This window comes from Pleurodeles waltl, chromosome 2_2, assembly GCF_031143425.1.
Source record: "Pleurodeles waltl isolate 20211129_DDA chromosome 2_2, aPleWal1.hap1.20221129, whole genome shotgun sequence".
In the NCBI taxonomy this organism is placed as follows: Eukaryota; Metazoa; Chordata; class Amphibia; order Caudata; family Salamandridae; genus Pleurodeles; species Pleurodeles waltl.
Genome location: NC_090439.1, coordinates 875987290 through 876004911, shown reverse-complemented (window position 1 = coordinate 876004911; position 17622 = coordinate 875987290). Strand labels below are relative to the sequence as shown.

Below are 17622 nucleotides of genomic sequence, written 5' to 3'. Positions count from 1 at the left end.
ACCAGGCAAGCCCTGACATGACACTCTTATGGGAAAAGGAAAAGTGGAAGGCCAAGAAATGCCTGGTGCTGATGCGTTACACCTGGAGTCAAATTGAAAGAAAAGCGCGGGACAGAGATGGCTGGAGAGTTCTGTTTGATGGCTTATACCCCAAGAGGGTTAATAAGCATACGTAATAATACAGTCAAAAAGGAGTAGTAGTGAGACCAGCACCACACATGGCCAGCTGCTGATACTGCAGCACCCGTCAATAGAAAATAATACAGGTAGGATCTTCAAATAGAACTCCATTGGAAAATAATGTTAAATTAAAATGATTCATTTTAACTTTTTAGTGTTTAGTGTTGACAAATGTATATCTCTTTTAAAAACTAAATATTGTTTGATGATAAAATATTTTAATAACCTATTTTATTGTAAAATAAATGCATCTTTAATTTTTTAGGAAGAAATGTAAATACACTTCTATTAATTCTAAACATAGCTTTTTGAACTTTTTTATGTATAATAAGTCAATACAAACATTTTAATTTAAGGATTTTCTAATAACTCTTGAACATTATTTAAAATAATTTAATAAATATGCAAAAAATAAGTTAATAGTTTAAAGTTACTAATAGTAACTATTCACATGTAGGCAGTGGAACTCCACTGGTTAACATATATGAAAGAATCTAAAGGTTTTTAAACTTAATATTCAAATGCACATAGTAACAGTAAATTATTTTATACTTTATTATTTTATATTATATATTAGCTTCTTTCTACAACAATAGCAACAAATTACAGCAGTAATAATTTAATTTACATTTAAAATTAACATTTTTTGATGTATTAAATCACAAATATTTTTCAAACGTTGAAATAAATGAAATCCCACGCAAAGTAAAAAAGATTTTTTTTGTTATGTATTAAAAAAAAAATAGGTGATGTGTTGAATTAATTAGAAATGTTATTATATTTCAATGAAAATAAATGTTACACTTCTTTTAAAAAATTTAAAAGTTATTATAGATCATTAAAGTCTAAATAAAACATTTTATATTCAAATTTGTTTAATAATCAAATTTACTTATATGTTTAACTAATTTAAATATTTCCATTTAACATTATTTCTTCTGGTTTTTATTTTAAGTCTCTACATCCATTATTTTCTATGGGTCAGCGTTGCAATCCCAGTGGTTGGCACCGTGAGGTCCTGGACTTGCGCTAGCTCTTAGCTGGAGTACATGTTTGACTGTTTTGGATCCTTATGGATGTAGTAACTTTGGAAGTGCAGTTTGTGAATGGGAATGTGGAATGTGCCTACTCTTTTGTGTCCTCCCGTAAACCCTCCCATGTTGTAGTCTGTGTTCACCATTTGCCAGCCGCTCCCTTCTGTCCCTTTCACAATTGCTATTAAAATGTATTGTGTGCAGAGACTAGATAGCTGGGGCGGACAGCTCCTGACAGAAAAAGATAGCAGAGGCAGTGGGGGAATCTCTGCATTTATTTAGGTTTGTGATTAGCCTTTTGTAGTATGTTAGTAGTGCTTTTGTAGTACTGCTAACGTACAATAAAATACAGTTTGTGAATAGGCTCCCTAGTGTATTGACCCTGTATAAGATTGAAGGTTTCCATTTTTTTTTTAATCAAAAAAGAGTCATGACTCGACGTTGGGTGTCGTCAAAACAAACTGAGACAACTGCTTACAAGACATTGTATGGCAGCAGAGCTGCTCGCTCCCTTAATGGCTTTGTGCTCATTTTTTAGCTCTGTTTCCTTACCTTTTCCCCTAAAATGTAATTAGAAAATAATCGATTAGCCCTTATGGAATGTTTAATTACAACTGTATTCTTTTGAAAAGAGACAAAAATTAAACTCAGTCAGTTTTGCCAGAAGGTTGGCATACATAAACATTGCTAGAAGATATTTTATTTATTTTTTAAAGTGCTTTGGGATCTCACAAATGGGTGATAATTTTTACTCTGTACAACATCAATGAAGTTATTCCATAGAACAAGCATTTTAAGTAGGTAACCCTTTCTTTAAAATACATACACAAGCGTGAAAAGGCACCTTTGAAGTTCCTATTAACATAAATTTTTATTGTCCCTTGGTTAGATGGCGATTTTTAGCATTTTGTTCTCATTCTGGCATGAATTTTGTGATTTCCGGAGCAACTTATCTGATGAGAAGACCTTGCCTGAGTTGGAAAGAAAAAGAGATAAGAAGAAGAGGAAATTGAAAGTGCAGGAGGTGAGAACTTGTGACCTGGACGTTTTTCATTTTAACTGTATTTCATCACAAATCAGCAGTCATCAGGTATGATTTAATTAAAACAATCTTTCATTATTTGTATTCTGTATTTAGGTAGCAGGTGAACTTCTCCATTGTAGCTATAAAAATTGCTTTTACCTCACCTATTGGTGAAGGGGGGGATGTCTCCCTCACAAACATTTAGGAAGACCCTTAACCTCACATGTTTATTAAGATCCTGGGCTGAGTGATGGCGTTGAGCATGTTGAACCCTACAAGTCTTACAGCAGCCGGGTCTGTGGCGGGGAGGAGGGGGCGGGTTTGCTGTGCTTTGGTGAGATGTATAGGGTGGGGAAATCACCTAAATTGTGAATTAATGGGCGTGTACTTTGTTTCTTGTACTTGACTAGGGAGGACTTGACTCATCAAGGAACTTCAAAGATTTGAACATATCACCACAAGATGTAGGAGTACTAGAGGTATGTGCAAATTAGCACAGTATGTAAAGTCCATGCTTTAAAAAACAATATTTGCCTTTCCTCCGAAAAGTGTTGTGAAAGATTAGTACTTAGCAATTGAATGCCTACTATCGAACTTTGCCGCTTGGATGATATGCATCATAGCCAGCTAAGTGAATGTATATCCGTGCATTGTGATTTGCATGTGCTACTATTGAGGGTCTGCATTTACCCATTTGTGTGACCATTTTCCCTACATGAAATCTTCTGATATGACAGATTTTTTTATCACGTCCTTTTGCCCACTCAGGTAATATTTAGGATCTATTGCTCAGATTTCCAGACTATATTATTTTTTCAGATTTAAATCATATTGTATTTAGGTAATGATAATGCCTATCAACATTCACTCACTGCCTTCTGACTAGCAGTGTTTATGGCTGTGCTATATCACTATGTGTAAAAGGTATGCCATGAAGTATTCTTCATGAATAAAGCTGAGATTTACATATTATATGATATAGAATCATCTTGCATTACAGAAAACGTCAGTCATGGCTAGAACACTTCCTTGAGGTTATAGGTTGCTACAAAAGACATTAGTCACAAGCTATGTCTTACTACCAGTGCATTATGTCCAGCGCCAAAGTTAAGTTTTATATTAGCCTAAGCTTTACAAGCAGCTCATTTTAAATCATCAAAAAAGAGTTATTTACCTTGATGTCCTGTGGCTGAGCATGTAAAATGATCAGAGCATGAAGGCTTCAAATACTTTTAATAGGAAAGATGGGGTGTACTAACTGATAAATTCAAAGATAGACTCAATGTATAAAATCAAATTAAGTGTGTACAAAATAGGTAAAAAGAAACAGATTGGAAATGGATTATAACATGTAAAGCACATTTGTCAAATTCAACAGTCCACAGGAATTTCAGTCCTTGTTAGAGACGGCCTTATTTCCTCATTACAAGTGGTCACCTAGGGCCTCATTATGAGTCTGGCGGTCTAAAGACCGCCAGACTCACTGCGCCGCCGTGGATTTGACAGTCGAACCGCCATATTATGACTTTGGCAGTCGGACCACCAAAAGACCGCCGTCCCCGCCGGGAACATGGTTCCCGACGACATGACGGCGGTTGGGCTTGTAATTAGCCATGATGGTCCTAAACTCAGCGCCACCATGCTGATTACAACCCCCCTTTCCGCCAGCCTTTTCATGGCTGGGACCCTGTCATGAAAAGGCTGGTGGAAAGGTAGTGCAGGGATTTCCCGGATGCCCCTTCCTACGCACACAGTGTGCATTCCGAGGGTGCTGGTCGGCCCCCTCTCTGCTACGAGATAGCACTCGGCTCCTTTAAGGGAGCCAAGTGCTATCTTGTAGCGCTGTTCTCGGCAGACTGACCGGCGGGAATGCTCTATTTCAAGTATTCTGCCAGTCAGCCAGGTCCGGCCGGCGGAAACCTTGTGCAGGGGGGCTGCCACCACCATGAGTTTGGCGGTCCAGCATTGGGTCCTCCAAACTCGTAATGAGACCCTTATTTCTTATGGGGGCATAACATTAGTCACAGGCCCCATTGGAATTACATCTGTGAGAACACTACATAGCTGTTAACTCTCCGCCTGCAGATTTCAACTGCTTTCACTATATGAATGTTCAGGTTAAAATGTTGAATTACCAGAGAAATCCGAGCCGAATTTATCGGTACCCACAGGTAATTCCTCATGTCTAAGTGGACCCTCAGGATCCTACTCAACATGGGCTGTATTTTCCCCACTCTGGAATTACTGAAACCCCATTTTTAGTAGTTCCCAGGTTAAGGAAATACCGGCCGATATTCTGAGCCGCTGTCAATGAGGGCCTTAGTGCCCCTAATTCAGGAATCTTTTGCCTGGCTAGAGAAACAATACAATAGTGAATCCTCTCAAAAACACGGACCTTTTCACACTGGATCTTGAAAAGAAAACCATGTATTAAAATCCATATAGAGTAGCCCAAAACAAATGTTTCTGCTTGCTGAAAGCACGAAAGCACATTCAGTGTGAGTGTCCTGATCACTGGTTGGTTGTGTGGCTACTGACGTCAATTCCTGACGTGCACCAGTGAGAGAAAAGCAGTGATAATTTCAGCTGCTGTATACTAGTGAAAGTTGCCAATTCAGGCAAACAGTCAGTAGTCGAAAGTCAAATAGCCAGTTAGTGATTGTTCCTCTGCTGCCTTACACTAAAAATAAGAATTATCCTCGATCTTAAATTTCTCCAAAGAAGACCAAAATTGTGTGCTGTGTTCCTGGCGAAATTGTGGTTCTCCTTCGTTTACTCTGAATTCAAAAATGATTCCATATTTTTGCATATGCATAGGATCTAGGAGCACCTTTTTTAATTTATACCTTTCAAATAATGATGCAATTTGTATGAGGAGAGAACGTTAAACTAAAAACACTACTTTGAGGAAACCTGTCATCTTCATTCCTCCTCCACATTACCTAAATAGAACCCAGCGCACCACTCACCATCCCAAAACCCCTCAACCTATGGTTCAAACTCTACCTCAGTGCTGCTGCCATTCTTGCTGACTGTGGAAATTAAGACTCCTGGAGCCAGATATACAAAGGCCTTTTGCATTTCTTAACGGGCCAAATTGCTATTTCGGCCAATTAAGAAATGCAAAACAGCCTTTTCCTATGTACAAAGGCTTTTAGGAAATTGCAAATAGGGATTTCCTATTCATGATTTCTTGGCACATATACAAAGCATATCCTAATGCAAAATGAGCAATTAGGAAATGCAATTACTATCGACTTCAAGTCGATAGTAACCATGTGCAATTTTTTTTAAAAAGCACCTGAAATTGCTTTTTTATGAAGTTCATTAAAGCTCATGCATGCCCATAGGGCATGCGTGCGCTTTACATGTGCACCACTTTTTTCGGGGTGCAGCAAGCAGGGGGCTTTAGGCTGAACGTCACCCTTGCTTTAGTATTTCCTAATTTGCAAATTCGTATTAGGAAATTGCAAATCAGGAAATGCTAAACCATTCGTACCTATGGGCCTCTAAGCCCATAGGAACAAATAGTTTGGTATTAACTTAATAGTGATTTCCTGATAGTGATTCCTACACTGTAGGAATTGCAATGAGGGAATCTCTATACAATTTTGCATTTCCCAAATAGCGATTTCTAAGTAGTCGCTATTTAGGAAATGCAAAATAAGTATTTTGTACATCTGGCCCTTGAAATTGTATTATTTGAGGGACTCAACATCAAGAGATTCTGAGCATTCTAGTTTGATGTTCAGATGTTCATTTTCAAGGGTGTCCTTAATGCCAAGGTTAGCCAATCACTTTGAATTTAGAATTTTGAATTTCTCCTGCTGTAGCCTTTCTTGATCCTGCACTCTGCTATGTTGAGCCACAAAATATGGAGCAAGGTCATAACTATCTACATCTCCAGAATTTCAAGAGCCCTCAGCTGAGGCACAGTCGCTCATCCCAGCATCTGCAAGTGATACAGAAGTTCCATCTCTACTAAATACCACACCAGGCACTATGGAAGAAATGCAGATATTATTGAAGATGTCTGCGACTCTGGTCACAGACACAGCCCAACTATCTTGATTGACACCTATATAACAGTGGCCTGTTATGAGAAAGCAGAGACATATGAAACCAATATCACAAAATCATCCATACCGTCACAAGAGGCCTCAGTTATGACTGCCCACATGAGCATCATTCAAGAATGTGAAGGGTTGTAGAAGAACCACAAGGAGGAGATATTATTTCTTCTAGGTACGCATGAAAACCCAGTAATATAAATCATTTTATACACTAAGCAGATTGCACTCCCTTTCCTTGTGATAGAAATCCCAGTTCCATTTGATAATAGTTTAGAGCAGTGGTTCATAACCTGTGGTCTGAGAACACCTGGGAGTCTGCGAGGCCTACTCGGGGTGGGTGACAGTTTTACAAAATTAAATAATACTAAGCAATCAAAATTAATAAAGTATATACAAATAAAGAAGAAAAATTGAAAACTTATTCTATATTTGATTGTGAATTCCACAAAATATTTAAATATATGAGCATTTGTATGGTGTATGCTTGTCTGTGTACTTGTGGGTATTGTTTTGAGGTCGAACTCACAGAAATGGCTTAGGCTGGGAGTGGGTCCCCAGTCTCCTATAATGACTCATTGTGCGTCCCTGGATTCAAGTAATGATTAAGTGGGGGATCCACTGAAGTCAAAAATTTCAGAACCAATGGTTTAGAGAAAAACAATGGAATACTTTTGTGTAGAAGGTACTACCTTCTTTGTGTAGCAGGTAATACCTTTATTTAATTCCTTTGGTTTCTCATAGCCATGCTTGTAAGCAAGCTTCTTCTACAATATGAATTGCTCTCACGGTCAAGGACCGGAAACTGTGTAGACCTCAGTAGCCCTGGTGCCACCCTGTACTTGTATGCACTTGAAGGGTGACAAGTGTTTCTATAAGTGCATCCCAGTCAGGAAGAAAAAGCCATAAACGGCAAAAAAAACCTTTGAGGTAACACTGGTACTTCTTGATTAAGGGCGAGTATACAAGTGTTGAAAAGCACGTCACCAATTCTACCCTGAAACAGGGTTGAAAGAGACCATGTTACAGAGCCTTCCAAAAGAGCTATCCAACAAGGAATCTTGCTGGAAAAAAGGAAGAAAAATGTAGGGACACAATGGAATATTAATTTGTGATGAAAACAATGAAAAATAGGAATACACGAGCACCGGAATGCAACCTGCTCTGATCTAAGCCTCTTATATATGGCCTAGGAATGACATAACATCACAGGAAATCAGCTTAGCTCCATTTTGGATTGGGGAAAATGGCAACAAATAATTAGATTGCAGCAATCTAGAATAGAAATGGATTGAAGGCTAGCCATGCCTTCTTCTTCTGTTTAATGGCACTTTCTCAGGTGGTGGGTGTGAGAATAAGTACCTTTTTGACATCCTTCCTTCCATTCTGCCTAGCTCCTTTGCACTGCCCCCTAGGGCAGGTCCTCAAGATGGCACACCCACAAGAGTGCCAAAATCAACACATTTAGGCATGAAGAAAGTTATCACTGCGTATTGAGTGCAAGGGCGAAGATACACTGACTCACCACCCATAGATGCCAGCCCCAGTGACCAGGTAGCTGGCTCCTGTGAGCTTCTTTTCTAGTTAGAACACTAAAGAGGACAAGTAGTTAATAAAAATGTTCTACTTTAGACACAAAAGAAGCATTCAACCGCTTTTTACTAAACCATTAACAAATGCAACTGGGAGTTCCATCTTAAGGAAAAGGAGTTCAGTCTGCTTAATTTTCAAAGTTGTTCCAGGAAGGAACTCCTCAGGAAATTATGTCCTAAAGACATTTCTGCTATACATAGAAGGAATGAAGAAAAAACACTGACAAGATGTTTGATGAAAGATTCTATGTAGTCAACTCATATGAGACACCTCGGAGCTCTGGGGGTGACAATAGACTGATAAAATATTGAATATTGCCATTCACACACCTGTTGTTTGAATATCTGTTGTCTTTGAAATACAAACAACAAAGCAGTCCAGCACATTTTTATTCCCATTAGTGCCAGGGCTTCTTGAATGCGTGTTGGGTTCCTTCTTAATCTCAGCTTCATAATGCCTGAAAAAGAAAAGACAAGGATAGAAATGTCAGCCTTTATATCCAGATTTGGAATTCCTTACAGAAGATCCTGTTCCATGCTGTCTAATAGTGACAGCACCAAGAGTGAAGTTGAAAGTGCTGGGATCGACTCCTTCGGAGACCCCTGAAAAGAAGAGTAGATTAATAAATGTCATAGATTATTATGAAGGTGGCCACTTCAGCGTGATTACTCTGTACAGTGTTCAGTATGCAGCTCTTTGGGCCAGTTCGTAGAGTGCCTCCCAAGAGAAGATTTGCTAGACTTAGTCAGATAATCTTTGATAAGCCCTTCAAATGTGAGTAGTACAGAAAGAGTACATCTGACTTACCTTAGGTAGGTTAGTGTCATGGCGTAAAAATGTGGTAGTCTTCTTAGTTGCGTTTACCATATTCTTTCCTTTTTTGGATTCTTTGATCCCACACAAATATTGGTGGAGCTGGAAATGAAAAGGGATTTTCCTTCGGTCCTAATCACAGGATACAGCAAAGACCAGCACCAGCAGGTAAATACACTCTCATGTAAGAGGCACCTGCATAAACAATGACCTTTAATCGAATGTGAAAGTCAGGCAAGGACACAGCATAAAAGCAACCTTCCACTTTCAAAGGAAGAAGAAAAAAGAACCACCATCCTGCACTACGGTGGGAGAGAACATTGATTTCTAGATTTTTTTGCATACTGATCACTAATCATAATGTTCCTTTAATTTCGAGCTTTAAAAATATTAAGCTTTATAAAATATTGGAGTCTGAGAATTTATGTGATCTCAAGGCTGTTACAAACAAGACAAACTGAACAGTTTTACACTTGTAATCACAATCATAGATGGACATCCTGATGAATTACAATCAGATGTACGTAAGTGATGGTTAAAAATTAAGGAAATTAAATAAGAACTCTCTAAACTGAGTCCTTAGAACAATAAATGTATCCAATCATTGACGCTCATAAAAAAACAATTAACTTCACCAAAGGGTCTGCCAGTAGAATTTATTCCCAACTGTGTCATCCACAGTGTTTCAACATTTGAAGAATCAAGTAGTATGGAAAATTCAACAAGTATTAAAAAAAAAACAAGTCGAACAGAAATGTTGAAATCTCCTGAAAATCTGGGGAATTATTTACGCATCAAATGATTCTCTGAAAAATTCAATATCTCAAGAACAAATTTAAAAGACAACATCGTAACTATTAAGAATTTACAGCTACTACAATGGAAAGAGAAAGTTCATCTAAATCACTGGGCTCTCTTGTAATCTCACTACTTTAACATCACAGGTGCAAGTATAACAAAATAGATCCCAAGCTACCTGCAAATTTACAAAGCAACAGGGATCTTCTAACTGAAATCTCCAATGGGATTGTGGTTTTAGCAAAAACACTCCAAGAACCAGAGGATGATAACAAAAGAGCAAACAATATTGAGGGTCACAAAGAAATTAAAAGTATCTCCAGCAGTTATCTTAATATTAATGGGAACCATCGATGTCTGATAAATGTCTCAGGATCAAGACCGAATATGCAGATGATAATAATGGCATGTTTACACAGAAAAACCAAACTATGGGACTATTGGAAACATGAAATATCACCTGTTATGGCAAACCTAGATGACATCAGTAGTTTGCTACAAATTGATTTTGTGCTAATTATGAATCCGAAGGATTCTAATTAGCTACAATATTCTTAAGATAGTGCACTGATTTATGGAACTGAAAAAAGGTGACTCACAAGATATGACAAATATTCAATTTCTACTAGATAAAAAGTCAGGGAAAGAATTCGCCCACACAAGTTTTTCCACAAACACTTGCTGTTCAAAAATGCTAGATAAGAGTACAGATCTGTATGAGTAGGGAATTAATTTGAAACTAGTGGACGACAAAAAGTATCCCTGTTTCCTAAGACGGGAGACCAAGAATCAGACGTACACAATGATGTCCTTGGTCCTGAATCATACAACATTTTTAAAGAACCTGAATAAAACAGCATCAAATGAAGTATATAGTTTAATGATATTTGTAACAAAAGAAAAAGACTTGGTGTGAGTAAATTTTTCCAATTGATGTCGTAAACATAGAATCGCAACCACATGGAAGAAACTGGAGTTCATGCTTAAATCCAGCTTCCCTCCCTTGGTACTCCTGATATTAGGTTTTTCCATTCTATTTACCGCACAGGCAGCATAAAGATATGCTCATGGAACATCTTAGGCCTGGATCAACACTTGCGAAAGAACGATTTTGAACTAACAACTTTTCTAAATACCTACTACCAATTTTTTGTCATCAGCAGACAATTCAAAATAAGTTAATGACAATGCGCTAAGGTAAAGTCTCACCGCCATTCAAAAACTAAACAAACGTATACATAAAAAGCGTAAGACAACTTTTTATGACAGAACAATCTTTAACAATGGACATAAAAATCAAACAACAAAGAAATCATTTAGGGAAGAAGTTTGCTAGAACGAAAATAAGTAATCAAGAAACTTCCTGGACAGTTTTACAGTCATCTATAATATCTACAAATACTCATAAATATTGGTCTCCACAAATATTAATAAATAAATGTTGGTCCTAGTCAGGTTCTCTATAAACACTCACAAAAATGTAGGTGATTGTCATACTTCCTACTAGGTGTGGAAGGACTTTTTGCTAAATCTGTATGGAAAGGATGAACCTCAAAAAAACAACACAGAATATAAATGGGCTTTGAGCCACTTTCTTATCATGCGAGTTGAAACAGCAAACACCACATGCTTCTCAGGCCCCAAAGGGTATACGGATTACCGGTATGAAATTTGATGCAGGAAATTTGAGTCATTTCTTGACCCTGGTAGTCAGTTCCATTATACAAAGAGGCCAGGTACTCCCCTCATGGAAAGGCTCAATATTACAAATCATATATAAAAGAGGACCAGAAATATCCATCAGTTATTGCTTATTGCCTTATTTGTCTTTTCGAAAGGTACTTAAGACCTGGCTGTACACTATTTAGGCAGTTCCTACTATCAAATATAGATGATGTGCTGTCTTCCTGTATCAGACTACGGTGACTCTGGCTCCTTAATTCCTATTGGTAGTTGTTGCACTCTATAAATATAAATCAAATAAAAAATTAATTGCATTACTAGATTCAGATGGAAATCTTTTAGCAAAACACCCATCAGCCTTTTTTCAGCAAAATGGGCAGAAACAAGATGAAAACATATTAACTTTCCACCAGGCAGAATTCAGATCATAAATGTTAGCTGTCAACAATATTGTCACCTTAATTATCCTAACATAAAGGATATGTGCATGGAAGATAAAAACAGTATGCTGTGTCAACTACTCAATGGTGTTTGGCAAAATGGGCAGACAACTTTGGGCTTTATTAGACTCATGGGGCTTAGATCCAGGCCTACTACACTTAACGGCTGAATTACAAAGCAAAACGTGGGTCTAGCTAAAGTTGACTGACAGAAGGAGTATTACCTTACATTAGTTACCTAGCTCTATTTGGCTCACAATTTTGATTTGTTAATGTACATTTGGAATGATTCCTGCAGACCACAAATCGTCTTAAACATGATACTTAAAAATTCCTGTACCTTAATATTTCATATAGATCATTTGAAAGGGTTTCCCTCCATGGGACATGCATATTGTACAGTCAGAATTAATGGGATGCTGTTTCAAGAGCGGATGGAGGGTGACTTAGTACAGCAGATGTGAATCTCCCTCACTCCCCCTTAGGGTGTTCAACAAAGCCTGTCAGAATCAGTGCCAAGGGATAACCTTTAGAAAAAGAGGTTGGGGATAGAGAGAGAGAAGGTGCAGTTGGCATATTCATGAATTTCAATACAGGTAGTCCGCAAGGCCACGCTGAGGTCTGTCAACACAATGGATGGTCTACATCAGGTGACTACATGGAGACTACATCAGGTAATGTATGCAGTAGATTGAGTGCAGTGGCAGTGGAAAATGCTGCACCCCCACACCTCAGCAACCTGTGGACTGCAGGAGAACCAAGCTGAAACGTGCAATCAGTCAGAAAGAGCTCCAGTAAAAGTGAAGCAGTATGAAAGATGATGCCTAGTAAGAGGTGTGGAAAGGGAGGTGTTCTTCTGAACACAGGTCAGGGAAACAGCACCTCTGGAGGGAAAGAAGAAACAGCAAAATTCTAACCAGGCAAGAATGCAGTCATATACAAACCGGGAATAGTAAACCACCAACTAATGTTGCTAGGCAGAGATATTGTGGAGGTGGGGTTTCTTATCCTGACTCTTCTCCTAGTGCCCTGTAAGCCTTCCTGGGCCTAAAGTGGTATTCCAATGCTGTCCTGGAACTGCTCGAGTCTGTGTCCCTATGGCTCCATCCAGTACTATGGACTTGTGTGCCAACCTCCTTTCAGCCATAGCTTCCCTTGCTGTCTTATGACTGACCACATACTCTTTGGCTTCTGTAAGACTTGTCACTTTTGTTTTACCAGTGATTTCTGATAGGTGGGAGTCTGGCTAAACCTGACCTAACATACGGATGGCTGTTGTGCCAGGGCACAGCAGTAGATCATAATTGTGGGGATGAGGGCACAGGTGTGAGAGATGACACTAGGGGGGTCATTACAACCCTGGCGGACAGCGGTAATTTGGGGAAAGGGACTGCCAAGAGGCTGGTGGTACCGTTTCCTAAATTATGACTTTGGCGGTTTGGCTCAAGCCAAACCGCCAATGTACCACTCCGTCTGCCAGGGTGGAAACAGCCTCTGGGCTGGAGACTTTGGCCTCCAGCCAGGCAGCCATCACAGTCCCATCCTCCGGATTATGACCCTGACTACCGCCATGGTTTTCGTGGCAAATCTACCACACTGAAGACCATGGCGGTAGGCACTATCAGTGCCAGGGAACTCCTTCCCTGGCACTGATAGGGGTCTCCTCCCCCCCATGCCCCTCCCCAGCACTCCTCCCGCTCCCTCTCCCTCTCCTGACCCCCTGACATCCACACACCCACACGCGCACACATACACAGTCATACACACATGCATACCCACATCCACCCACGCACACATACCCACACCCCGCAACACACACTAACATACATTGTAGCAAACACGCATTCACAACATACACGTACACTCACATTCATTCATTCATGCATGCATTCCATGCAACTCACACCTGCATGCACGCATACAAAAACAGACACACACCCCCCCCCCCACACACGCACACAACACCCCCCACTCCTGTCGGAGAACCCGACTTACCTGCTTGCAGGGGGTCCTCCGGCAGGAGATGGGACGCGGCGCTGCTGCCAGCAGCAGCGTCCGCCAGCAAATCACCTCCAGGCCGTATCATGGCTTATGAAACGGTAGGCGGTGTTTTTCTGGCGTAGCGCTGCGCCACCTTACCGCTGTCTGCCGCCATGACCATCGGCGGAATACCGCCAGCCTTCTGGTGGGATTCCGTCTACGGTCATAATGCGGTTGGCGGCTGTTAACCACGGCGACGGTGTGTTGACGGCCGTCACCGTGGCGGTCAGCGGCATTTACCGCCAATGTCATAATGACACCCTATATGTTTCATTTCTCTTTGTCTCATCAGTGGCACTGCTCTTTCACATACAGAGGGGTGGGAGAACTTTAGGATTTCTCTAGCAACATGAGGCTTGAAGAGACACTGTCTAGAAATGGTCTACCACTGGTAGGCACTGGTCTTAAAAAGATTCATGTGAATTTTGGAGGAGGATCGAGTAAACCAGTTTTAACGGTTTTTGACTGAGAAATTATTGTGATCCTTCTTTATTGTGCTCAAGTTTACATTAGTAAAAACCCTCTAGGTTTAGACCTACTAGAATGCAGATTGTTCAAAAAGCTGTTTAAATTAAGATGTTGTCCCCACAATGCCTGATCTGCCTTGAATTTAGCAGATTATCTGTCTGTAGAAGTTCAGTATAGGTAGCTAAATAATGCTATTTCAATTGATTAAGATTTTGTCCACATAACAAATTAGAATAGTTTCTTTTTATTGAGATACAGATATGCTCAGGTAATCTCCAAAATAAAATACACAATAAGTTTCTATGGCTTTTCTGAGAACTGAAATGACTTGTCCCTTACGAAGAAGCAGTTCAAGCTAACAGATCTATAGTAAGACTGTCCAAAGCAAGTTAAGTAAACTCTGTAAAATTAAAATTTGGTAGTTTACTTTTGACCCATAATATCTATTTCCATGTATGTTTCCTTATAATGGGCCTTCAGGTAGTTATGTCTTTGTAAAATTCAATTTTCAAACAACCAAATGTCTGGGACACTTTGGAAGGTGGTATGGGATAGCGAAGACAGAGAGCACATCTAGTAAAACTATTTACATAGTTTAAATATGTCCATGTTTGAAGGATTTAATAATTCTTTATTTGAAAGAAATGTTTTAGACTAAGGGTCTGATTTAGATCTTAGGTGTCGCACCGTCAAGCTGCGTCAGCGGCGGACCCATGAAGACCGCCAAGTCGCTAGTCTTCCATCTGCTGTATTTAGATGTATTGCAACTGAGCAGAAAACCAGCTCAATGGAGAGCCCTTACTAGCCATCAGGCAGGTGGGTTCCCGCTGGCATATTTAAATGTTACAGTTGGACAGGCGGTGTACTGACGTGGTTTGCTGATGGATAGGGACCTCGCTGGATTCAATGGAAATTGGACAGTGCCAGTGACCATGGAAAAGAGGTAAGTTGCACACACACACACACTCTCTAGCCCTCACATGTGCTTCCCCCTGCGTCACACGACAGAACACACCACATATATACCATTATCCATTGCCATTACACCACAACACAGCACCTACATCCAGCAAACGCACATACACATACATACATCAGACAACATACAATCACTAGTGACGCTGCACCCACACACGATACAACCACATCAACCAACACACTCATCTACATAAACACACTCACACACAAGCACAACTACACACATCACAACAGTGATCACCACATAACAACATGCTCCTGAGTTCTGCAGGAACCAACACAAAACAACATACACAACAACATCCATGCCATATGCCAGTGGCACACATACTGACACAACCACATCACACACTACACCTCCCTCCACCTTACCCAGCGAATCGCATCACACACACATATACATGTTTAGACTCACACATAAACTCAAGCACATGACAGGGACATGTCCCCTTGCAATGTGCACACATAGGGCACATTTGACAAGTGTGAATGTACCATCATTCTGGTGCCAGCATTCATTTGCCAATGAATACTGGCACCATAATGACAGTTGTGGATGTGTTCGATATGTGTTGTGTACCAGTGTGTCCCCACCCGTGTCTGGCCCACCCATATTCCCGACATATGCATGTCACAATAATTTTAAAAAAATACTGTAACATGTATATGTCAGCTGTGGGTCTGTGCCCATGATCACTGACCCCCCGCAACGTACACAGCCAGTGCAGGTTGCCTAGCATCGTGTCCAGTGACAAGGAGGGTCATGTTTTCTCTGGGGTCCCATGACAGCAGCGGCAGAGGGTCCTTTCCAGTCATGTCCGGTCAAAAAACAGAAGTAGAATTGGGAGAATAGATGAGTTTTCATCCCATTTCCCCCTGAATCTGCCAAGTAAGAAGTGGAGGTTGGAGCGCCACTTTTTGTTAGGAGGTAAGGCACATCCAAATCTGCTCAGCGGTAAGTGTGGCTGAAGTCCTGCTGTCAGCCATTCTTTCCTATAGCATGTGGAAGCAGATGGGATTCCTTGGCAGAGTTGGCGGGACTCGGGCAGGTTAAAGTCTATGGGACCACCAACATCTAAATACGGCGGGTAGATCGATATCACGTCGGGCAGGTTTCAATTGGAAAACAGACAGCAGGAACCTTACCACCAACATCTAAATCAGACCCTAGGCTAAACACAGATGCAATGAACCAATTCTGTGTTCTCTTAGAGAGGAAACAAATGTTATCTGCAAAAGAGTTGTTAATTTTTAAAATAGTGGCAAGTTATTTTGGAAGAGAGGTCTGATCAACAATAAACCTCCTTTGGAGGTAACTAACCCCATTTTAGGTTCTATAATGAGGACCCTCCAGAAGATTCTTTAGCGTTATTCTTGTATGCATGAATATTTCTATATTTGAGTATGCAATTCATTGTATTAGCTGTTATTTTGCATCACAAATTTTGTAGAGAATTACACTGTGTTTTCTGATTTCCTATTTGTATCCTCTACGGATGTGTTATGTAGTATTTATATACAGTAATACCTGAATTTGAAACTGTCAAGGAAGATTTGCCCACCTGTAGGATGTGAGAACATGATTTGCTCGGTTACCAAGGGGAGAGTGGTAGCAGTTTGCCTAGACTGAGAAGGATAAGTGGGATGGATGGAGCTGATTGGCATCTGTAGATTGAGAATCTATCAACGGCAGCTTCTGCAGAAAAACCACTGTGTTCTAAAACAACAGGTCTTTTTATTTTGGCTAAAAAAATGTATTTCCTAACATTACAGGTTGTAAATTTTTCAAAATAACTTTATGTCTTCCAAAATATCAGCTTTACAATTTTGCTAAATTCACAAATTTGGTCTCCAAACACCAACTTGTCAATTTCATCAATACCTCAAATTGACAGTGGTCCTACATGGACAGAATCTACCTCACATGTCAATTTAGGAAAGTCACATGAAACAAATACATATCTTTATAGTTGGCAATACATGTCAGGGATCCCCACTTTGGCATTATGTTTGGAAGAAATTGGATTATTAATTTAGTGTGGTGGCACCCACCTCAAGGAATAATCATAACCCCTGTTAGAATGAACCCTTAAAGTCCATAAATTAACCTGAGCTCAACCCCCTGTTAGCTGTGGCACAGAGTAGACAGGCTTAACTGAGTGCAGTGTGTAAAGTATTTATACAGTACCAAAACAGTAAGAAACATTCGAAGTGAAAACTAATTTTTTTAAAAACAGAAGTAGAAAAATAGAGTAAAATGTAATAAACAAAATGACGCCAAAATTACACAAAGCCATTAAGGGGAGCCGGATATGTGAATTTTACACGTTTTAAGTATGAATAGTGCCAAGAAGCACAAAGTGCCAGTGATGGTCAATGGTCATGGCAGGCTGGGACCTGGGTACAATTTGAGGCTCACTGCAGTGAAGCACAGGCCAGGGCACCAAACCGGTTCATCCTCGTCAGATATTTAACCTTCAAACTTAGGGTTTGATTTAGTT

At 39.9% G+C, this 17622-nt stretch overlaps 1 protein-coding gene across 2 annotated transcripts in view; it reads left to right on the top strand.

The window, feature by feature from the left end:
* RGS22 (regulator of G protein signaling 22) overlaps window positions 1-17622 on the top strand; it is a 742354-nt gene that overhangs the window by 618020 nt on the left and 106712 nt on the right. For both annotated transcript variants that reach the window (XM_069220550.1, XM_069220549.1), the window contains exons 23-24: window positions 2104-2238; window positions 2649-2717. In XM_069220550.1, the coding sequence (XP_069076651.1) occupies window positions 2104-2238; window positions 2649-2717 (204 nt within the window). The remainder of the gene's footprint in view (window positions 1-2103; window positions 2239-2648; window positions 2718-17622) is intronic.